The sequence below is a fragment of the Chelonia mydas genome, chromosome 5 (assembly GCF_015237465.2).
Source record: "Chelonia mydas isolate rCheMyd1 chromosome 5, rCheMyd1.pri.v2, whole genome shotgun sequence".
Lineage (NCBI taxonomy): Eukaryota > Metazoa > Chordata > Testudines > Cheloniidae > Chelonia > Chelonia mydas.
This window is the reverse complement of record NC_051245.2, coordinates 69934224-69959624: the sequence shown is the minus strand read 5'-3', so window position 1 is coordinate 69959624 and position 25401 is coordinate 69934224. Positions and strand designations below refer to the sequence as shown.

At 40.1% G+C, this 25401-nt stretch overlaps 1 protein-coding gene across 13 annotated transcripts in view; it reads right to left on the bottom strand.

The window, feature by feature from the left end:
- APC (APC regulator of WNT signaling pathway) overlaps positions 1-25401 on the bottom strand; it is a 201085-nt gene that overhangs the window by 80417 nt on the left and 95267 nt on the right. For all 13 annotated transcript variants that reach the window (XM_037901538.2, XM_043547784.1, XM_037901544.2 and 10 more), the window contains one exon: positions 11601-11709. In XM_037901538.2, the coding sequence (XP_037757466.1) occupies positions 11601-11709 (109 nt within the window). The remainder of the gene's footprint in view (positions 1-11600; positions 11710-25401) is intronic.

Here is a 25401-nt window from a genome sequence, read left to right as displayed (position 1 = left end):
AGAACAGTAAATATGGCAGGCGACCAGCTTGGCTTAACAGTGAAATCCTTGCTGATCTTAAACACAAAAAAGAGGCTTACAAGAAGCGGAAGATTGGACAAATGACCAGGGAAGAGTATAAAGATATTGCTCGGGCATGCAGGAGTGAAATCAGGAAGGCCAAATCACACCTGGAGGTGCAGCTAGCAAGAGATGTTAAGAGTAACAAGAAGGGTTTCTTCAGGTATGTTAGCAACAAGAAGAAAGTCAAGGAAAGTGTGGGCCCCTTACTGAATGAGGGAGGCAACCTAGTGACAGAGGATGTGGAAAAAGCTAATGTACTCAATGCTTTTTTTGCCTCTGTCTTCACGAACAAGGTCAGCTTCCAGAATGCTGCACTGGGCAGCACAGCATGGGGAGGAGGTGACCAGCCCTCTGTGAAGAAAGAAGTGGTTCTGGACTATTTAGAAAAGCTGGAGAGCACAAGTCCATGGGGCCGGATGCGCTGCATCTGAGAGTGCTAAAGGAGTTGGCGGATGTGACTGCAGAGCCATTGGCCATTATCTTTGAAAACTCATGGCGATCGGGGGAGGTCCCGGATGACTGGAAAAAGGCTAATGTAGTGCCCATCTTTAAAAAAGGGAAGAAGCAGGATCCTGGGAACTACCGGCCAGTCAGCCTCACCTCAGTCCCTGGAAAAATCATGGAGCAGGTCCTCAAGGAATCAATTCTGAAGCACTTAGAGGAGAGGAAAGTGATCAGGAACAGTCAGCATGGATTCACCAAGGGCAAGTCATGCCTGACTAATCTAATTGCCTTCTATGATGAGATAACTGGCTCTGTGGATAAGGGGAAAGCAGTGGACGTGTTGTTCCTTGACTTTAGCAAAGCTTTTGACATGGTCTCCCACGGTATTCTTGCCAGCAAGTTAAAGAAGTATGGGCTGGATGAATGGACTGTAAGGTGGATAGAAAGCTGGCTAGATTGTCGGGCTCAACGGGTAGTGATCAATGGCTCCATGTCTAGTTGGCAGCCGGTATCAAGTGGAGTGCCCCAAGGGTTGGTCCTCGGACCAGTTTTGTTCAATATCTTCATTAATGATCTGGAGGATGGTGTGGATTGCACCCTCAGCAAGTTTGCAGATGACACTAAACTGGGAGGAGAGGTAGATATGCTGGAGAGTAGGGATAGGATACAGAGGGCCCTAGACAAATTAGAGGATTGGGCCAAAAGAAATCTGATGAGGTTCAACAAGGACAAGTGCAGAGTCCTGCACTTAGGACGGAAGAATCCCATGCACCGCTTCAGACTAGGAACTTAATGGCTCGGCAGCAGTTCTGCAGAAAAGGACCTAGGGGTTACAGTGGACGAGAAGCTGGATATGAGTCAACAGTGTGCCATTGTTGCTAAGAAGGCCAATGGCATTTTGGGCTGTATAAGAAGGGGCATTGCCAGCAGATCGAGGGACGTGATCGTTCCCCTCTATTTGACATTGGTGAGGCCTTATCTGGAGTACTGTGTCCAGTTTTGGGCCCCACACTATAAGAAGGACGTGGAAAAATTGGAAAGAGTCCAGCGGAGGGCAACAAAAATGATTAGTGGACTGGAGCACATGACTTATGAGGACAGGCTGAGGGAACTGGGATTGTTTAGTCTGCGGAAGAGAAGAATGAGGCGGGATTTGATAGCTGCTTTCAACTATCTGAAAGGGGGTTCCAAAGAGGATGGATTTAGACTGTTCTCAGTGGTAGCAGATGACAGAACGAGGAGTAATGGTCTCAAGTTGCAGTGGGGAGGTTTAGGTTGGATATTAGGAAAAACTTTTTCACTAGGAGGGTGGTGAAACACTGGAATGCGTTACCTAGGGAGGTGGTGGAATCTCCTTCCTTTGAAGTTTTTAAGGTCAGGCTTGACAAAGCCCTGGCTGGGATGATTTAGTTGGGGATTGGTCCTGCTTTGAGCAGAGGGTTGGACTAGATGACCTCCTGAGGTCCCTTCCAACCCTGACATTCTATGATTCTATTTGTAATCAAAAATAAATATTAAGTGAGCACTGTACACTTTGTGTTCTCTGTTATAACTGAAACCAATATATTTGAATATGTATAAAACATCCAAAAATATTTATATTAAAAAGATTGCACAATTAATCTTTTTAATCGCTTGACAGCCCTAGTTTTAATGTTATATTCCTTGCATTTATACAATGCTATATGTGGACTGTAATGTCTGCAATATAGTTTAACAATCTGGAGCAGAGACTAGATCTTCTAAGTTTTGTACAATGGCAGGCAATTTGTTGGAGTTCAAATATATCTGAGTTCCATTACAAGAGTCCCTCTGTGCTAGGTGCTTGCCCCAAAGAGATAATCTGTCTAATGCAGGGGTGGCCAACCTGTGGCTCCGGAGCCATATGTGACTCTTCAGAAGTTAATATGCGGCTCCTTGTATAGGCACCGACTCTGGGGCTGGAGCTATAGGTGCCAACTTTCCAGTGTGCCGGGGGGTTCTCACTGCTCAACCCCTGGTTCTGCCACAGGCCCTTCCCCCACTCCACCCCTTCCCACCCCCCTCCCTTGAGCCTGCCATGCCCTCGCTCCTCCCGCTTCCCCCCCGCCCCCAGAGCCTCCCGCATGCTACAAAACAGCTGATCAAGAGGTGCAGGGAGGGAGGGGGAGGTGTTGACTGGCGGGGCTGCCGGTGGGCAGGAGGCGCTGGGAGCGGGGAGCTACTGTCGTATTACTGTAGCTTTTTGCAATGTACATTGGTAAATTCTGGCTCCTTCTCAGGTTGGCCACCCCAGTCTAATGGGTAACAATGGAATTTTGACTGCTAGCACCTGCATGAGATATTTCTTCAACTACCCTCCTTAAATATAGTACACTGTGTATGTGATAACTAAAATCATGGGTACTCTGCACAAACATTCCAGATCGCCAACGAATAATGATAAATAAGAAACCAGATAACTCAGTAGGCAACAATGACATGAATGCCAATATCTTTAGTTTAGGCTCTTGTGCCAGCAAATGAAAAGATGATTTGAGATCTTAAAGGATGCAGTGTAAAAAAAAGAAGAGAAGGCACGGAGAATCAACTGTAAATTTGGAATATAATGATTATTTGCTTAAAGTCAAACTAACAAGGGAAGATTCAGAAACAGTAAACAAACTAGGTATTCAATTTTGTAATCTTCTGATTTATCTGGCCTCCAACACTGAAAGCAGTGTCTTTTCTTCCAACTAAGTAGAGGGTACTGGAAGACAGTCAGGGAACAGGGACAGTGATTTTAATGTGCTCGAAACAGAAAGAGCACAATAAGACTTTAAAAGAAAAGAAAATTATTATAGTGAACAAGTCTGGCATACCAGCACATGCCAAAGCCGAACCACTGTTCTTCCTCTGCACAGGTTACAAAATGTATCCTGAGCTACGCACACCCTCTCTGGTTGAGGAACTGTTCAATAACTTACTCTCCCTGATCATGTTAGCACTCAGGAGGTAACAATTCAGGCAGGAGGTAACAATTCAGGATGTTGGACAGTAAGAGCAAGAGCGTGGTTGGAGGAAGAAAAAAGGAGTGAGAGAGATGGATAAGTCTATTTCTATGAGGTGCTAAGAACTCATCGCCCAGTGAAGTTAGTCAAACCATGTCTAGTGCTTTTTTTCATGACTTTAGTGGGAGCTAAGGTTGCTCAGCACTTTGCAGGATCAGGCTGTCTGAACTGGTGGAAAATAGAATTAAAGTGCATATATTAAAATGCACAATATACCTTTATTTTAGTAAGACTTTTGACACAATCCCACATGACATTCTCATAAGAAAACTAGGTAAACGTGTTCTAGATGAAGTTACTGTATGGTGGGTACAAAATTGGTTGAATAAACCATACTCAAACAATAGTTATCTATTAGGCAGAGTCATTGTTTACATCAATGCATTTGTAGATAGCTCACTAAACCAGTCTGCATATGAGGGAGGAACTGCAGATTTCCATTTTCTCAAAATAACTCTTTTGACCACTAACACAGTTACAAGTTAACATTAGGAAACAAATTGCAGTAATACCAACTCATCCAGCACCCCTAAAATATACAAGCTTGGAAAAGGAAACAGTGACAAAGTTTTTGAGAGAGCACAAACTATAGCATTCCAGAACACATGCATTTTCTGACAGGTATACAGAATAGTGTACTTGACATGTGGCTGTTTGCATCTCCAACATTCACTGTGTGTTGCCCATTTAGCCTTAAACAATTGTTCTGGAGTCCAGTGTACCTTTTTAATATCTTGTTCTGGAAGCATCACAAGGATAAAGAACTTGAAGTATCTTTCACATTAACCTAGATATCCTCCCAGATTTCTGTTGAGATGGTGAAGATAAACTCTTTTCCCCATTTTTCTTTGAGACTGAGATTAAGAGGGTACTGCAAAGCATTAAGTCACCTATAAGTAATTCCTACGAAGTGACTTTTGTTTCCTTATTTCCTAATATGTTCTTCTAGAGATGAGAGAATTGAAATAGACGAATTGTTCCCTATTCTTGCATGAATCCTTGAGCATAGCCACTGAAAGAAGAACTGTGAAACAGCAGTAGCTGATATTTGTTACACATGTAATTGAAGGAGATCAATCTATCATCTTGTATTTTATCTTTAATTTTTGTTAATCCTTCTTCTATCCAAATTGCATGGATGGAAAGTGTGAGGTTGGCCTTGATCCTTAGGTGTGGGTTTTTCCACAGTGATACAAGAAGAGATTTAGCAAGACTGGATGATGTAATTGTCATAATATGTTGCAAGATGCCCCATGAAGTTGCAAAAATTAAAATTTTCCCTATGGGTGTGGGTAGCCTCTCTATGTATATAAAAAAAGAGAGGGAAGCAAACAGCATAGCTAAACTTTTTTGAATCTCAAACCAGACTCGCGTGTATTTAAAGCCACCGGAAGAGAACCACCTTACAAAAGGACACATTCGGAATTCTAGATAATATAGATATAAATCTGGCAACCCAATGTCTCCAGTTGCCCAAGTTTTTAGGGTATTGTGTGACAAATGAGGATGTTTTTTATCCCATATAAATTGCATGATAATCCCACTTATTCGAGCAAAGAGTGAGGGAGAGACCTTGCAAGGCAACAGGCTAACAATATAAGTCAATCTTTGGCAGATATTCATTTTGACTATTTCTCTTCCCCCAGTAAAGATAGAGGGAGGAGATGCCAGCTCTCTACATCCTTTGAAATTTCTTTTAATATATAGCCCATATTTATAGAAACAATTTTGGGAAGATTAGGACAAATCTTAATACCTAAATAAGTTATTTCCTTGTATATCTGAAATGGAAAATGCTGAAATTGAGAAGGATCTGGTCTTTTGCATATATCCATTGCTTGCAATTTATTCCAGTTAATGTAAAAACCAAAGATGTCAACTATACGGGACTGATGAGAAGGGATTCTTTAACAGTACAAAAACGTCATCAGAATATAAACTGATTTTGTGTTCTTCCCTGTATACAATCAACCCTTCATTGTCTGAGTGCTGAAGTAAATACATTGCCAGTGGTTCAAGAGAGCAATTAAAAAGGAGTCACGTCCCTTTTTTTAGCTGAAGTATGGCAGAAATAATTCCATTAATTTATACTAAAGCGAAGCGAGAGTTGTATAATACACTGACCCAATTCAGGAATATTGGTCCAAATCCGAATTTTTTTTAGGACAGCCGTTAGATAAAGCCATTCAATCTTTTCAAAGGCCTTCTGCACATCTAGAGATAAGGCTATGGAGGTAACATTTGATATCTAAATTTTCTGGATCAAGTGATCGATTTTTCTCCTATTATCAGCAGCTAATCTTTCTTTAATGAAACTACTGTGATTTGAGTGTCTATTGATGGGAAGATGGTGTTCAGTCATGTCATTAAAATTTTTGCAATTATTTTGCAATCTGAGTTCAATATAGATATGGGGAGGAAGTTGTGACCATCTTTTTTGTTCTTTGATATTAAAGTAATTAAAGCAGTTCTCATTTCATGAGACATGGTTCCTTTTTTGGAATGTTTCAATGAAGACCTTTGAAAGAACAAAAAGGAGTATTTGTGGCACCTTAGAGACTAACAAATTTATTTGAGCATAAGCTTTCGTGATGAAGTGCGCTGTAGCTCACGAAAGCTTATGCTCAAATAAATTTGTTAGTCTCTAAGGTGCCACAAGTACTCCTTTTCTTTTTGCGAATACAGACTAACACGGCTGCTACTCTGAAACCTTTGAAAGAACAGAAGATGCTAATTACAAAATGTTTTGTAGAAATCTGCCAGAAAGCCATCCATCCCAAGAGCCTTGCTGGAATTCATATTTTTTTGTAGCCTGTTCAATCTCTTATTTTGTGAACGCTTTGTCCAGAAACAACAATTGTTCGGAAGTGGGGTATTAAAAAGTTAGGGTATTAAAAAGTAGGCCTGCAATGAAATGATCAAATGTGTTAGAGTCAAACTGGTTGTCTGATTTATATAAAGCTTGATAGAATTGGTTAAATTGATTATTTATATCTGTTGATTCAAGGATGGCACTCCCGTCTTCTTGTAATAAGGAAGAAATATTGTTGGCTAGTTCCATCCTAAGTTTTATGGCAAGCAGCTTACATGCTTTATCTCCCCATTCATAATATCTTTGTTTGACTCTGTTGACTGTCAGTTTGACTTGGCTGGATAAGCCTTCATTATATTTATATTTGGTATTGATTAGAGAACATAGGAGGTTTTCATTCTTTGGGTTAATCTTGTGCATTCTCTGAAACTCACCTACTAGACAGAAAGTCTAGTAAATTGAGTCTCTCGCTCTCTTCTTTTGGGTGGCATACTTTATGCATTCACCCATTACAGTAGCTTTCAGTTTCCCAAGAGATGCTAGCTGAGGAACTGTGTACATATTTTCTTGTACAATGTTAGAGATGACTGAATCAACTATGGAAAATGTTTTTGCATCTTTTAGTAGCAGTGTTCAGGTTGCACCCAGAAAATTTCAATGAGGTATAATCAGCTTCTATGGTAAGTAGGGTGGTTGCGCAATTAAAAACATTAACCGTGCGATTAATCGCACTGTTAAACAATAATAGAATACCATTTATTTAATGTTTTCTACGTTTTCATATATATTGGTTTCAGTTGCAACACAGAATACAAAGTGTACAGTGCTCACTTTCTTTTTATTTTTGAATACAAATATTTGCACTGTAAAAAAAGAAAAGAAATAGTATATTTCAATTCACCCAATACAAGTACTGTAATGCAATCTCTATCATGAAAGTTGAACTTACAAATGTTGAATTATGTACAAAATGTAACTGCATTCAAAAATAAAACAATGTAAAACTTTAGAGCCAACAAGTCCACTTAGCCCTGCTTCAGCCAATCGCTCAGATAAACAAGTTTGGTTATATTTGCAGGAGATAATGGTGCCCGCTTCTTGTTTACAATGTCACCTGAAAGTGAGAACAGACGTTCGCATGCGACTGTTGTAACCGGTGTCGCAAGATATTTATGTGGCAGATGTGCTAAAGACTCATATGTCCCTTCATGCTTCAACCACCATTCCAGAGGACATGCATCCATGCTGATGATGGGTTCTGCTCAATAACAATCCAAAGCAGAGCAGACCGACGCATGTTCATTTTCATCATCTGAGTCAGATGCCATCAGCAGAAGGTGGATTTTTTTTTTTTTGGTGGTTCGGATAGTGTAGTTTCCGTATCAGAGTGTTGCTCTTCAAAGACTTCTGAAAGCATGTTCCACACCTCGTCTCTCTCAGATTTTGGATGGCACAACAGATTCTTAAATCTTAGGTTGAGTGCTATAGCTATTTTTAGAAATCTCACATTGCTCTCTTCTTTGCGTTTTGTCAAATCTGCAGTGACAGTGTTCGTAAATCAAACAACATGTGCTGGGTCACCATCTGAGACTGCTATAACATGAAATATATGGCAGAATACAAGTAAAACAGAGCAGGGGACATCCAATTCTCCCCCAAGGAGTGAAGTCACAAATTTAATTAACACATTTTTTTTAGCACTCATCATCAGCATGGAAGCATGTCCTCCAGAACGGTGGCTGAAACATGAAAGGGTATACGACTGTTTAGAATATCTGGCACATAAATACCTTGCAACACCAGCTACAAAAGTGCCATGCGAATGCCTGTTCTCACTTTCAGGTGACATTGTAAATAAGAAGCAGGCAGCAGTATCTCCTGTAAATGTAAACAAACTTGTTTGTCTTAGTGATTGGCTGAACAAGAAGTAGGACTGAGTGGACTTGTAGACTCTAAAGTTTTACATTATTTTTAAGTGCAGTTATGTAACAAAAATATCTACATTTGTAAGTTACACTTTCATGATAGAGATTGCACTACAGTACTTGTATGAGGTGAATTGAAAAATACTATTTCGTTTATCATTTTTACAGTGCAAATATTTGTGATCAAAAATAAATATAAAGTGAGCACTGTACACTTTGTATTCTGTGTTGTAATACAAATCAATATATTTGAAAATGTAGAAAACATCCAAAAATATTTAATAAATTTCAATTGGTATTGTATTGTTTAACAGTGTGATTATTCGCGATTAATTTTTTTAATCGCAGTTAATTTTTTTTTAGTTAATCGTGTGAGTTAACTGCGATTAATCAACAGCCCTAATGGTAAGTATAATTGGAGCACGATATGAAATTAATATATTATCAATAGTTGCTTCTAGGCATGCCGGAATCAGTTCTGAGTACACAAGAAAAATGTCAGTTCTGGAGTAAGACGAATGTACTATGGAGAAATATGTATAGTCATGCTCCTGGGGGTGTCTCAGTTTCAAAATATATTTTAAATCAAGTTAATTCATTAATAATGAGGGTTGACCTATTGTGCTTTGTAATTGGATTTGTCCAGATGCCTATCTAGCATAGTATTTCAATTGCTTCCCAGCATTACAGGACTGTCTTTTTTATTAGAAAGAATGTCTGCAGTGTTTGAAAAATTCAGAATTACCTCCACTTAGATTGTTAATGCTTCCTAAAATTAGCTTTTTGAAATTGATACAGCCTTCAAGAAGAATGCATCTTCCTTCAGGCTCAGATAAGTCTGTATACATTGAAAAGTTATACTTTTATGCATTAGAATGGATGTGCCTCTGCTCTTAGAATTCCGTGATGAATGATATTCCTTCTTGATTCTATTGGCATCTATTTCTGCTAGATGAGTTCCTGCAATAAAGCTACCTAGCACTTTTTTGATCTGCGGTGTATCAGAATTTTAATTCTCTAACGGAAATGCTTGGAAGAAATATGAGGATGTCTGGTCAGACATGAAGCTATTGCATACTTTTGCAATTTAGTATATATTAGTCCCTGATACTCATCGGTTATGGTCTCGCTTATTTATCTGTTTAGTCACTTAAATAATTGATCTCCTGCATGACCTGAATGGGGGTTCAGGGTTTTTTGTTCATTTTTGTTTTTTTTCCAGGTTTTGTAAATAATGAATGCTGAATTTTGTTTTTTATAGGATATTTCCATCTTGTGCATGTGTTTATATTTTATATAAAAACAATAAAAATAAAAGTTTAGAAGAGTAGTTATCAATGGTACATTGTCAAACTGAGAGGACACATCTAGTGAGGTCGTAGAGGGGTTTGTTCTAGGTCCGGTACTATTCAATACTTTCATTAATTACTTGGCTAATGGAGTGAAAAGTCTGTGTTTAAAATATATGCATGACACCAAGAGACAGGTTGCAAGCACTTTGGAAGACAGTATTAGAATTCAAAACAACCTTGCAAAATTGGCCTGAAATCAACAAGATGAAGATCAATAAAGGGCAAAATGCTACACTTAGGAAGGAAAACACAAAATAGGGAATAACTGGCTATGTCAGTGGTCCCCAAACTTTTTGTGTCGTGACCCTCCTTACCCATAATGGAACCTCTCCGTGCCCCACAGGGAGCTGCGGTTGGTAGCTGGGGCCAGGAGTGGGGGTCAGGGACTACAGTTCAAGCTGCAGCTGTGTCCAGGAGCGGGGCTGCAGCTGGGGCCTGGACCAGGAGCGGGGCCATGGCAGTGAGCCGAGGCTCAGGCCAAGGTGGAGCTGGGAGCAGAGAGGGGCTGGATGGTGCTCCCTCCCCTCCCCCACATAGGGGCTGGCCCAGGCCCTGCTGCACCCCATTGAATATTCCTCTGTGCTCTCTAGAGGGGTGAGCCCCACCGTTTGGGGACCACTAGGCTATGCAGTAGTATTGCTGAAAGGGATCTGGGCATTGTTGTGGATCACAAATTGAATATGAATCTATATGTGATGAAGCTGCAAAAAAAGACTAACATTCTAGGGTGTACCAACTGGAGTGTCGAATGTAACACACAGGAGGTAACTCCACTGATCTACTCAGCCCTGGTGAAGCCTCAGCTGCAATACTGTCTCCAGTTCTGGGTTCCATACTTTAAGAAAGATGTGGACAAATTGGAGAAAGTCCAGAGGAGAGCTATAGAAATGATAAAATGTTTAGAAAACATGACCTACGAAGAAAGATTAAAAAAACTTGGTATGTTTAATATTGAGAAAAGAGGACTAAGGGGGGGGAACTGATAACAGTCTTCATATATGTTAAGGGCTATTATAATAAGGACGGTGATCAATTGTTCTCCATGTCCATTGAAGGTAGGAGAAGAAGTAATGGGCTTATTCTGCAGTAAGGGACATTTAGGTTAGACAGAAGGAAAAACTTTCTATCTATAAAGATAGCTAAACATTGGAACAGGCTTCCAAGGAAGGTTGTGGAATTCCTGTCATTGGAGATTTTTGAGAAAAGGTCAGACAAACACCTGTCAGGGATAGTCTAGATATATTTGGTCCGGCTTCAGTGCAGGGGTCTGGACTAGGTGACCTCTTGAGGTCCCTTTCTGACCTACATTTCTATGATTCAAAACTGTTTTGTTCAAATGTGATACAATTGGCATAATATGACGTGTGTCTTTACCCTTACATATTTACTGTTAGAACTGTTTCAGAAAAGTTTATTAATACAGTACATGTTTCCTGCTAAAGTCCTCAGCCTTAATTATTCATAGTAAAAAAGTCAGTGTTGCTGTAGTATTTTTTTCATTCCCATTTATGGTGCTGCAGGTGACAAAGGGAAGGCCCAGAGGGTCAGCTGCATCTGCAAAATCTATACCCATATTTCACTACTGAAGTTGTATCTTCGGCTAACATAACACTGCTTCTCAAAGTTAAAGAAAATTATGAAGCTGCTAGAAATTAAGGACTTTGATGTAGAACGTCAAAAGAGTAAAAATAGCATATTTTAATTAACACAGCATGAGATTTCACCATGTTCCTCCCTATGAGGGGGACTCCTTGCATGGATTTTTCCTTGTAAAATGACATCTGAAAGCAGGCAATTGCTGGTATTGGTGCAATTATATTATTTAAACAGAATATTTGATATTTATTTGGAGTATAGGAAACACTCTTTTCACAAAAAAAAGAATTTTAACTAGTTTATAAAATATACAGAGCATCAAAATGCACATCACAGCACCAGTTACATGAGACAATAAGCTGCTATGGTAGATACTTACATTTTCAGTAAGAGGGAGACTATCTATCCTCTTAGTCAGGTTCTGAAGCTGAGCATAATACCAGTCCTTTTCTTTCTCTTCCTTTTCAAGCTCAGCCAGCAATAGAGATCTATTAAAAAAACAAAATCAGTAAGTTTCCATTAACAATTATAAATAAGGCTGCGAGTTTGTCGTGGATTCTGTGACTTTCCGTGACCCTGTGACTTCTGCAGGAGCCGGTACGCCTGGCCCGGGGGCAGCTCAGGGATGTGGCAGGCTCTGAGAGGTGCTTGCCTCAGGGAGCTCCCCAGAAGTGGCGACATCCGTCTGGCTCAGCTCCTGGGCGGAGGCATGGCCATGAAGCTCTGCGCGCTCCCTCAGCCTGCAGGCACCACCCCCCGCCACTCCCTTTGGCCGCGGTTCCCAGCAATGGTAGCTGCGAAGCCGGCGCTCTCAGCAGAGGCAGCGCGCAGAGCTGCCTGGCCACACCTCCGCCTAGGAGCTGAGCAAGGTGGACGTCCCCGCTTCCTGGGAAGCGTGGTGCCAAGTAGGGAGCCTGCCGGCCCAGTCAAACCCCCCACTCCCAGCACCAGCGTGGGTCCTGGGCTGTGCATTGCCACCTGCACCCCTCCAGCACCAGCGGGGGTCCTGGGCCGTCCTCCCTCTCCCCGAGTCCCTGCAGCACCCCCGGGCCAGCCCCCACAAGATTTAGTCAGGGATATATAGTAGAAGTCATGTACAGGTCATGGGTTGTAAATTTTTGTTTACTGCCCCTGACCTGTCCATAACTTTTACTAAAAATACCCGTGACTAAAACATAGCCTTAATTATAAATATGGCAGCAAATACACAGTAAACCTTGATATATACATAAAGTGTCAAATTGAAAAGATGAGACTTGGTGATGAAGGAACTGAACGAGAAGTTCAGAGACCTGTGTTCTGTTCTTCTGTCCCTGGCTCTGCTGTGTGACTTTTGACAAATCATTGGAAATGCTCTGTGCCTTAAGTTCCACTGTAAAATGGAAGTAGAATACCTCTCTTTCTTTGTAAAAGCACGGTGAAATCCACAGATGAGAAGCATTATATGAAAGGTAAGTATTATTAGATCTGTGCTAATTTACATCCTGTGCAATCCATTTGAGACCATTTTATTTTCTCTTTTTGGTGGTATACTTCTCCCAATGTAGCAAACTAATTACCTTTTTAAAAAATAAGATACTAGCACTAAAGGAAAATCTATATACCTCAATCCTCCATTATAGCAAAGTCCCCAAAATATTTGCTGTCTCTGTACTATCCTGTTGTCTCCTCCCTCCCATTCCAAATGATGGATTCAAAATGAAATAAATTGATTAAATGGTGATTACAGACCATTTCTTTTACATTTATAAGTATTTATAATGAGTTAATAAATTACAGATATTTACAAGCATGTTACAAACATGAGTAGTATGTGTTATAGATGGTTATAAGCACAATCTATAAAATTGATCACCCATTTATTAAGTTCTCTTTATTATTCTTTTTATGAAATATAATTTTATTCCAATATAAAGTGTGACTATTTTCTTTACTGCAATTCCCTATAGTTATTATATGGTACAGGCATACAAAAATAATAATTTCAAGGCCCTGATCCTACAACTAGATCCATACAGGCAGACCCCACTTCGATACAAACCTCCACTGAGATCAGTCTCTTCTAAAAATCTACTACCGATAGTTTCTTCTAAAAGTCTCTCCTGTTATTACTTTTCCCTTCTGAAATGCTCATATTGCTCTTTGACAGACATTAGAGAAAAGGAAAAAGGTAACTGTAGGTCCAAGTAAATCTGTCTAGTATACATTTCAGATGAATCATTGCTCCAATAGGTAGGGTTTTCTCAATCTAAGTTCCTATAAACATATTGCAGTGGTTCCCAAACTTTAACAACCAGTGAACCCCTTTCACTAAAATATCAAGTTTTGCGAACCCCCTCTAAAAATGAATGTTTCCAGGTATTTTCTCCTTTACCTGAGTATAAATTATAAAAGCAGTGATCTTGGAAATATAAAATTTGTTTTTATGCCATGATTACCCACTATTTTTTATTAATTATTATTTATCGTTACAGTATTTTTATTACATTATGCAAATGGCAACACTCATCCAAGATCTCACTTTTGTAGCTTGTATCACTTTGAATAAGCCTGTTATAAGACAAGGCTCCTATGTTTCATCCAGGAGTATCAGATGTGAAACAGCATGAAGGTATTTAAGAAGCCAACTCAAAGAGTTCCTCCTATACAAGCATTCAGGTCCGGAGCAGTCCAGGCAAACAACGCACATTACAACAAAGCTTAAACTTGTTCTTCATAATAATTTTAAAAACAATACTAGCTGCCTATTTAATTTTAAAAACAGCAAAAAATATCCACCTCCCTTTCCATTTCTTATAAGGAGTCTTGAAGTTTAAATCTCCTCAGTGTGATAGATATGCTTGCTTTGATTTGCTTAGCTCTTGGAAGTCCAGGGGCTCTGGGCTGCTGGCCCCATGCTACCTGGGGTCCCTAGGGACAACTCTGTCCGCCATTAGGGAATTTTTTCCAGAGAACAACCTGTAACATTTTGCGAACCCCAGTTTGGGAACCACTGACATATTGTTAACTTTATCCCAATAGTAATGGATATAACCTTCCCTAATATAGCAACTATTCAGAATTCACTACTTAACGTTTCAGTATATCTAGACAACTGGACAAAAAACTCTCCAGGTGATTTATTTTAAAGCATTACATGAATACAGTATTCATAAAAAGGTACTGGACTAAAAAGCCTGAGAACTGAAGTCAGCTATTTAACAATAGGATAGGACGTTAACATATTAAATTGCCTGTTGTTATTTTCCTTTCCCTAGCCTGTGTCTTTCTCTCTCTGTCCTTAGACTGTGAACTCCCTGGACAGGACCCATGTTCCTTCTTGAATCTTTGTCAAGCACAGTGCGCGCACTACCATAAACAAATGTTTTTAAACCGAACAGCTAGCAGTAGTACAAGCTCCTTCTACTACCCTGCCAATGTTTCCATGCTGACCTGGACCTGATTAAGCTTCCAAGCCTAAGGACTAATTTAGAACAGTGTTCAACCTATGTTTTAAATAGTTATGCTTGGTATTCACCACACTGGCAAACTGTTTAAAACCTGCTTTGCTGACAAACTCAATATTAATTACAGAAAGCACCTTAGCCACAAGTTACCTTAACTGGACTCAGAATGGAAGCTTTGCAATGGTATCTAGATCACATTATTAATTCCCTAAACTATCTCCTGCGGTTGTTTTCTAATTCATGGATACTTTGGTGAAACTGAGAACAATACCTACTATGGAAATGGTAAGCTTTAAAATATCTGAGAAAACAACAGGAGCCTAGTTATTCTGGATCTTTTTTAATGGCCTATATAACAAGGATTATCTGGAATTCCCAAATCTAGCATAAAGACATCCACCAAAAATGAATTGTAACCTTAATGACAGCCATATTAGTCTTAAAATAGATTAACGTGCAGCACACTATTCACCTAGCTGTTGTCCCCTCATTTTAGACCCAAAAGACTGGGGCGCTGAATATATTTAAACATGAACCTGATGAAATCTCTTTCCATATCACACTGTTGTAGTTTCAGTTAAGCTAAACCAGAATTGCTCACACAATAACACAATAATACGAAGATAGATAAGACTACATATTTAGACAGACAGGTTTTATACTCGTATTAGTGAGGAAAAGACAAAAGAGGGTACTTATTCTAGTGTTGCAGGAAGGAACAGAGGTGACAGTTGTGAAGTGAAATCTACAAAGGTACAATTAATTCTGTCTTTAAAAGCAATTTTTATTTGTAAAAAAATTTTCTGCAAGTGGGATTCAGATAATTCTCAACTACTGTTGACTATAGATACATTAAGAATGCAAACAAAAAGATTACCTGATTCGGTCTACAGACATCAAATTATTTGTAGTAAAAAATGTGTGTGTAGAAGATATACTGTTTTTAGTATCTGCTTGAAGATTTATCCACTGATGTTTCTTATTGACAAGAAAGAAAGATTAACAAAACAAATGATGGAAAGCAAAAAAGGGAAGCTAACGCCCAAACAAAATAAAGGAGAGAATAAAGATGATGTACAGGGGGAAAAACAGCTCCTACACAAGTAGTAGCTGTGTCCCCTTAAATCCTAAAAGATGGTTCAAAAAAGATTTGGAATTCTATACGCTAAAATGCAGACATCAAATAGTGCACACAGGTTGTTAAAACAACAAGTTAGCTTAAATGACTTCTAGTATTTGCCCCATATTTTAAAGGTTTTGATGTACTGAAGCATTTTTGAATGTCTTGCCCAGTAATCTTTTGAAATCCCAAAATTATATTATGGATTAAACATCAACGGAGGTAAGGGAAATCTCTAAAAATATTTCAGATACTAGAAACAGTTTTGTTCCCCCTTTATTGTTCTCTCTCAAAAATGGTAAAATAACTACATGATCCTCTTTGATTCAGAGGCAAAAGTTAATGAGACTTTACTAGTAATACCTTGCACGGTCTATGAAGCAACCAGCATGTAATGCTACAGAAGATACAGAACAGCTGCAAGCGCACATCATTTCTCTACCTGTCTAATCTCTGCATAAACAGGACAAGTGCATCAAAAGCCAAGAACTCATTTAATAGGCCAATGGGCTGCCATCAAGTTAGCTTCACATTTTAAAGAACGTTTTGCTATTATTTGGATGTGATCTTCTGAGCAAGAAATCATTGTCAAAATTAAGCCTCATACTTTATAAAATTTACCAATGCAGTTGAAATTCTTGATTATGCACTTGATACCATAAGAGTTCTACACTTGTGGCAAAAAGCACATTTGAACATAAAAACTATACTCTACACACAAAGATCATGTAAGGTAGACTTTATTTCATGCTTTTATATCAGGAGTCGGCAACCTTTCAGAAGTGGTGTGCCGAGTCTTCATTTATTCACTCTAATTTAAGGTTTCGCGTACCAGTAATACATTTTAACGTTTTTAGAAGATCTCTTTCTGTAAGTCTATAATATATAACTAAACTCTTGTTGTATGTAAAGTAAATAAGGTTTTTAAAATGTTTAAAAAGCTTCATTTAAAATTAAATTAAAATGCAGAGCTCCCCAGACAGGTGGCCACGACTTGGGCAGTGTGAGTGCCACCAAAAATCAGCTTGCATGCCGCCTTTGGCACTCCTGCCATAGGTTGCCTATCCCTGTTTTATATATTACATTTGCACCACTACTCACATAACCACAGAAAATGTGAAAATGGCAGAGGTGCTTAATGACTTCGTTTCAGTTTTCACCGGCGTGGACGGCATCCAGACATCTGGGAAGGCCTAGTCCGACGCGGCTGGGCTACTCTGCTCAACATGAGTCGGAGGCCTAGAGGCTGGGGGGATTGAGGATTGCCCAACATGGGTCTAGTCTCTGCCCCTGGTTTACCTCAGTGCCGCTGTGAAGAAGGCACTTTCTTAGCCTTCTTATGCCCCATAGACGGGGAGCAGTGCTGACTAGTCGAAGGCACTGGGAGGTCGCTGCGCAGCGATGCGGCGGTGCCTGGTGCTGACTCAGAGTGGCGCGCCAGAGCTGGGGTCAGCACCGACTCCATGAGAATGGCCTGGAGCCTAATGTCTCTTTCTCTCTTAGTCCGAGGTTTAAACGACTTGCAAATTTTGCAATGATCACTGATATGGGTCTCACCCAAACAGCGTAGACAACCTGCATGCAGATCACTCCTTGGTATAGATCGCCTACAAGCGTCGCAGGCCTTACAACGCGAGACGCTGGGCATGCCCTGGCCCGGGTACTCTAACTAAATGAACTAACTGTAACAGCTAACTAACTACAGGTACTAGCACTGAACAAATGAAAAGTTCTGGGGACGAGCTACCAGCAAAGCTGGAGCAACACAGTTCCGTTGCATCTTCATCGGCGGCAAGAAGGAACTGAGGGTGGGGGGAGCATGCAGCTCTCCTTACACCACGCCATGGAGGCACCACTTGAGCGGTCGCTGGGGTGCTCCCCCTACAAGTACTGCTAGGGGAAAAACTTCCGGCACTGGTGCACATGGCGAGCACGCACACCTATTGTGGAATACACATGAGCAATCACATGAAGAAGAACGATTAGTTGTACACATACAAAATGGGAAATGACTGATTAGGAAGGAGTACTGTGGAAAGGGATCTGGGGGTCATTGTGGACCACAAGCTAAATATGAGTCAACAGCACAACGCTGTTGCAAAAAAAGCGAACATCCTTCTGGGATATATTAGCAGGAGTGTTGTAAGCAAGACACGAGAAGTAATTCTTCCACTCTACTCCGCGCTGATTAGGCCTCATCTGGAGTATTGTGTGCAGTTCTGGGCACCACATTTCAGGAAGGATGTGGACAAACTGGAGAGAGTCCAGAGAAGAGCAACAAAAAGAATTTAGGTCTAGAAAACATGGCCTATGAGGGAAGATTGAAAAAACTGGTTTGTTTAGTCTGGAAAAGAGAAGACAGAGGGGACATGATAACAGTTTTCAAGTATATAAAAGGTTGTTACAAGAAGGAAGAAGAAAAATTTATTTTCTTAACCTCTGAGGATAGGACAAGAAGCAATGGGCTTAAATTGCAGCAAGGGAGGTTTAGGTTGGACATTAGGATAAACTTCCTAACTGTTAGGGGGTGGTTAAGCACTGGAATAAATTGCCGAGGGAGGTTGTGGAGTCTCCATCATTGGAGATTTTTAAGAGCAGGTTAGACAAACACCTGTCAAGAATGGTCTTAGATAATACTTAGTCCTGCCATGAGTGCAGGGGACTGGACTAGATGACCTCTCAAGATTTCTTCCAGTTCTATGATATGATTATTTGAAATGTGAGGCTTTGGACATCACAAAATATTAATCCCTAGAAACGCTTCTATTGACATGAAATAAACTTCCAGCCTCTGAAATTAAATGCTTTTCAATATTTTATTGATGTCAATGTAAAAAAACAGAACTAGTATATCTGAAAAAAATATTGCAGTAGTAATATACTACTTTAAAAACTACATGGAGATTTAACTTAAAGGAAGTAGAACAAAATAGTTGTATGAAACATAAAAAATGTGCCAGATACCTATTTAAATATAGGAGGTACAAAGATAAGAGATAAAACAAATCTGTTAATCTATAATTCATCTGGCCATTTTGAGAAGTGCGTTAAATTCACTTCCAAGCCTCCACCTCTTCTTTTTTCTTTATTAATAATGTAATGCTCATGAAAAGTGCCAGATTAAACAGCTCTGGAGACTGGAATCTGCTTATTCACAGAACAGGTACAGCATCAACCCACACAGCACCCTGCTAGCATGCTTCAATACTTAGAGGGACCACCTCTAAGAACACAACAATGAGTTATTTCAGAGTAACAGCCGTGTTAGTCTGTATTCGCAAAAAGAAAAGGAGAACTTGTGGCACCTTAGAGACTAACCAATTTATTTGAGCATAAGCTTTCGTGAGCTACAGCTCACTTCATTGGATGCATACTGTGGAAAGTGTAGAAGATCTTATTATATACACACAAAGCATGAAAAAATACCTCCTCCCACCCCACTCTCCTGCTGGTAATAGCTTATCTAAAGTGATCACTCTCCTTACAATGTGTATGATAATCAAGTTGGGCCATTTCCAGCACAAATCCAGGTTTTCTCACCCCCCCCCAAACTCACTCTCCTGCTGGTAATAGCTTATCTGAAGTGACCACTCTCCTTATGGCTGATTTAGAACAACGCTTCCTCAGCTCTCGTCCCCTAACGCCCCTACTCTACTTGCGCTATATTGATGACATCTTCATCATCTGGACCCATGGAAAAGAAGCCCTTGAGGAATTCCACCATGATTTCAACAATTTCCATCCCACCATCAACCTCAGCCTGGTCCAGTCCACACAACAGATCCACTTCCTGGACACTACAGTGCTAACAAACGATGGTCACATAAACACCACCCTATACCGGAAACCTACTGACCGCTATTCCTACCTACATGCCTCCAGCTTTCACCCTGACCACACCACACGATCCATCGTCTACAGCCAAGCTCTGCGATACAACCGCATTTGCTCCAACCCCTCAGACAGAGACAGACACCTACAAGATCTCTATCAAGCATTCTTACAACTACAATACTCACCTGCTGAAGTGAAGAAACAGACTGATAGAGCCAGAAGAGTTCCCAGAAGTCACCTACTACAGGACAGGCCTAACAAAGAAAATAACACAATGCCACTAGCCATCACCTTCAGCCCCCAACTAAAACCCCTCCAACGCATTATTAAGGATCTACAAACTATCCTGAAGGATGACCCAACACTCTCACAAATCTTGGGAGACAGGCCAGTCCTTGCCTACAGACAGCCCCCCAACCTGAAGCAAATACTCACCAGCAACCACATACCACAACAGAACCACTAACCAAGGAACCTATCCTTGCAACAAAGCCCGTTGCCAACTGTGCCCACATATCTATTCAGGGGACACCATCATAGGGCCTAATCACATCAGCCACACTATCAGAGGCTCGTTCACCTGCACATCCACCAATGTGATATATGCCATTATGTGCCAGCAATGCCCCTCTGCCATGTACATTGGTCAAACTGGACAGTCTCTACGTAAAAGAGTAAATGGACACAAATCAGATGTCAAGAATTATCACATTCATAAACCAGTCGGAGAACACTTCAAGCTCTCTGCTCACGCGATTACAGACATGAAAGTCGCTATTTTACAACAAAAAAACTTCAAATCCAGAGTCCAGCGAGAAACTGCTGAATTGGAATTCATTTGCAAATTGGATACAATTAACTTAGACTTGAATAGAGACTGGGAGTGGCTTAGTCATTATGCAAGGTAGCCTATTTCCCCTTGTTTTTTCCTACCCCCCCCCCCCCGACGTTCTTGTTAAACCCTGGATTTGTGCTGGAAATGGCCCACCTTGATTATCATACACAATGTAAGGAGAGTGGTCACTTTGGATAAGCTATTACCAGCAGGAGAGTGAGTTTGTGGGGGGTGGGGGGGGTGAGAAAACCTGGATTTGTGCTGGAAATGGCCCACCTTGATTATCATACACATTGTAAGGAGAGTGGTCACTTTAGATAAGCTATTACCAGCAGGAGAGTGGGGTGGGAGGAAGTATTTTTTCATGTTTTGTGTGTATATAATAAGATCTTCTACACTTTCCACAGTGTGCATCCGATGAAGTGAGCTGTAGCTCACGAAAGCTTATGCTCAAATAAATTGGTTAGTCTCTAAGGTGCCACAAGTTCTCCTTTTCTTTTAACAATGAGTTAGTATCCATGCTTATTCAATCTTAGGACTGTCTGCTGAAACTGCCAGCAGGGTGTCAATTAGTTCCATGTATGATTATAGTTTGTATGATGTGCAACCTGTCTGTCAGAAATTGAGATTGCGGTATCAATTCCATGCAGAGATGCACCTGATTAGCTGATTCATGGACTGAAATTTGTATCAGACACTTAGGAGGGCACTTTACCCACCTATCCAGAAGCAAAGCTCCTTTTAACTTGAGAGTTTAAGGTGGAAGAATTGTTACAGATCAAAGGAAAAATATCAAAAACACAAATGTTCATCCCATTTTTGTAATTGAAGATTCGTCATATCTATACACACAACACATTGGGCCATACTCTGTTCTCAGTTACACGTGGGCAAATTCAGTGGTGTTGCAGCAGTGCAGATGAAAGCATATCTTGGACCATTACATCCATAAAATTTTTCTCAATATAAAATGTTGCTAATTTATTCCGTTATATGCTAACCCCAGTGGAATAGCATAGGTAATAGCCACATAAGCTTCTTTTCTGACAAGTTAGCAGTTCCCAAGGCATGTCCATGTGGGTTCTTTCTTGCAGCACCCAGAGCTAGTGTGGAGGATAGGCACTGCCTTGTTTTTGGGAATCAATAATATCCCTCTGTTACAAGAAAGGACAGAAACAAAACATCAACAACACTGTTTATATTATATAACTGCACATATGATAAATATTCTCAGTTATATTCTTAGGCCATAAAATGAGAAAATGAACATTAAAACAAATCCAAAATCCTAAAAATAATTTCCTATAAAAATGACTGATTTTTCACCAAGTACAGTAACTTCTGCTCAATGCCAAAAGCAAACCATGTGTCTCTTCTAAGTAGCTAATGCATAAAACATCTATGAACATGAAAAATCTTTGAAGCAAAGTAGCTTGGAAAAGCAACTTAAATGTATTAGGCAGTGATGCTTAAATTAGCAAAAGCTGGGATATACTATTAGTTTCTACTGAAAATACTGTCAGAAAGTTTCAGTCTAGTATGTCAGAAAACTGACATTAAGTTTGTTTAACCTCAGAAATACTGTAGCATAGCTAATACTTAGACTGAACACAAACTTTGTACCTTTGGAACAAATGAACTTGCATTAAAATCCCCTAGGACAAGCAAGCATTACTGGTAGCCATTAGAAATGCCTAGTAAAGAGGTAAGTAGTGGTCAGACACAGAAAAAGGGTGAGAAAAGGTCACAGAAAACACACACGCCCACTGGAAGACAAAACAGAAGGAATAAGAATACTTTATTAGACAATTTACCAGTATCTCGTCAGTCCCAGACAAGTTGTCCAGTCCAGTTCTCTGCTGATGTGTTACAGGGGTGATAAAGGCCAGGGTACTAAACTCACTAAACTAGAAAAAACAAACAGGGCTCGACCCTTACTTAACAGTTGGACATGTGCCACTGAAGGGATACTGTTTCACTCTGAAATGAGCTTTGGACAAAACAGAGAACATGTAATACAACATGAATTCTAAGTATGTGAAAGCACACATTAAAACATTTTACAGCTATAGCAGTGTAACTTACTTGAAAGTTGATTTTTCATCCATTTTATTTCTACTTAGTAAAAATGTGTGAATCTGGCAGGGAGTTGAGGGCTATGATGGGCATATTGGGATGAACTTCATGGCTATAATAGGTCACTGGAGTGGGAACTTTTTTCTCTTTTCGGTTTTAGAAAACTGTTCTCCTTGTTTTTCTTGTTTAAATTGTTTTAAACTTTTAATGTATGTCAAAGATTCATTGAACTTTCAGAAAGCTTTGGGTTTTTTAAAATTAAATAAAATACATATCTGATAAATATTTCTATATTTAAGAATAGAAAGTTAGCATGCAAACATGTCAAACAAATTTAAAACACAAAACATAGGAAAATAAAGTTAAAATACTTTTAGATTAGTTACATTACAGTAACTGTGGTTCTTCAAGATGTGTTCTCTTTATATAGCACACTGTTCTTGTGCATGTATCCCAGGCACTTGAGTTTGGATTCTTCAGGCCAGCAGCATCCATTGGGGGCTGCACCTGTACTCTGAGGGCTGGTCTTCACTACGGGAAGATCAATGCTGCTTATTTAACGGATCTAGTGAAGACCTGCTAAATTGAAGGCAGAGTGCTCTCTGGTCAACCGAGGTACTCCAGCTCTCTGAGGAGAGTAAAGTAAATCGGAGAGCATCTCCCAACGACGTAGCACAGCGAGGACGCTACGGTAAGTCGACCTAAGCTACATTGACTCCAGCTACGTTATTCATGTTGCTGGAGTAGCGTAACTTAGGTCGATTTACCCTGGTAGTGAAAACAAGCCCTAAGGGTCATCGTGCCTCTAACCCAAGGGAGTAAACGGCAAGGCAACCCCGATCATCCCTCAGTCCCTTCACCAATGCAGAATCTAGGTGTTCTCAGACTCCACAGCAGCTGAGAAGGGGGGTGGGGTATGGAACACATCTGGATAACACATCTTGAACTACAGTTACTGTAAGGTGAATAAGTTTTTTCTTCTTTGAGTGCTTATCTATATATATATTCATTCCACTTTTGGTCATTCATAAGCAGCAACCTAGACCACAGGACATAGGCATTAGGAATCTATTTGAACAACGATTGTAAGATGGCTCTGCCAAAATGAGCACTGGATCGTGATGTTTCTATTATGAAGTAATGTAGTGTAAGCATATGCGTGTAATTCCAAGTTGCTGCCTGTCATAAATATAAAGGGAAGGGTAAACCCCTTTAAAATCCCTCCTGGCCAGAGGAAAAATCCTCTCACCTGTAAAGGGCTGAGAAGCTAGGATAACCTCGCTGGCACCTGACCAAAATGACCAATGAGGAAACAAGATACTTTCAAAAGCTGGGGGGAGGAAAAAACAAAGGCTTCTGTCTGTGTGATGCTTTTGCCGGGGACAGAACAGGAATGGAGTCTTAGAACTTAGTAAGTAATCTAGCTAGATATGAGTTAGATTATGATTTCTTTAAATGGCTGAGAAATTAAGCTGTGCTGAATAGAATGGATATTCCTGTCTGTGTGTCTTTTTGTAACTTAAGGTTTTGCCTAGAGGGATTCTCTATGTTTTTCATCTAATTACCCTGTAAAGTATTTACCATCCTGATTTTACAGAGGTGATTCTTTTTACTTTTTGCTTCTATTAAAATCCTTCTTTTCAGAAACTGAATGCTTTTTCATTGTTCTTAAGATCCAAGGGTTTGGGTCTGTGGTCACCTATGCAAATTGGTGAGGATTTTTACCAAACCTTCCCCAGGAAGTGGGGTGCAAGGGTTGGGAGGATTTGGGGGGGGAAAGATGTTTCCATACAATGCTTTCCTAATAAATAAACCCAGATAAACGTTTGGTGGTGGCAGTGGAAGTCCAAGGGCAAAGGGTAAAATAGTTTGTACCTTGGGGAAGTTTTAACCTAAGCTGGTAAAAGTAAGCTTAGGAGGTTTTCATGCAGGTCCCCACATCTGTACCCTAGAGTTCAGAGTGAGGAAGGAACCTTGACATGGTGGCAGAGTGGTGGGATTAACTTGAAATCATTTTGAGATCAATTTGAGATTTTTTGAACCAGAAAAACAGATTTTAAAAGGAAATTTTTAAAATCCTTTGGGCTGCTAGAAAGCAGGTCTCCAACTGGAAATAGTTGGAAGGTTTTTTTTTGCTTTGCTTTGGGGCCAGAGCAGAGACAAAAGGGAATTATCTTTTGTGAATTGCAGTTTTCTCTACCTAAAGGCAGAGTAGTTAACCTCCTGCAGGGAAATTCACAAGTCTTCACAGACCTGAAGTTCGTTTTTTTTTTTTTTTAAACCTAAAAGCAACTAGAGGGGTTTTCTGCCTACTTGCCTGGAGACAAAGGTGTTAGGGTTTTTGGGTTTTTTTTTTAATTTTTTTTATTGTTGTTGGGTTGGGGTTTTTTTGGATTTTTCTGTAGGCTGATAATCACTATCAGAGAATATAGGTATCCTATTACAGCACAGCAAAATTTTACAAGCCAAGTTTTGTTTGTTTTATTTCTAACCCTCGGGTGTGAAGTTAGTTAAAAACAGAGAGGTAAAGATGACAGACACCAAGGCACTACGCAAATTGGAGTTAGCCAAACTGGAGGCAGTGAAAGAAGCAGAAAAAGCCCTAGAAGCTGCTCACAGAAGAGCGATGGAGACAAAGGACAAAGAAAGGGAGGCAGCGAAAGAGGCAGAACACTACCAAGCGGCTGCTCACAGGAGAGCTATGGAGGCAAAGGAAAAAAGAACTGGAGGCAAGGGTCAAAGAACTGGAGGAGAAGGAAAAAGAGGAAGCATGTGGAGGAAGAGAAGGAAAAAGAGAGGAAGCATGAACTGGAGATGGAGAAGGCAAGGGCTCAGCAAAATATAACAACAAATCCTAGCAATCCTTCTC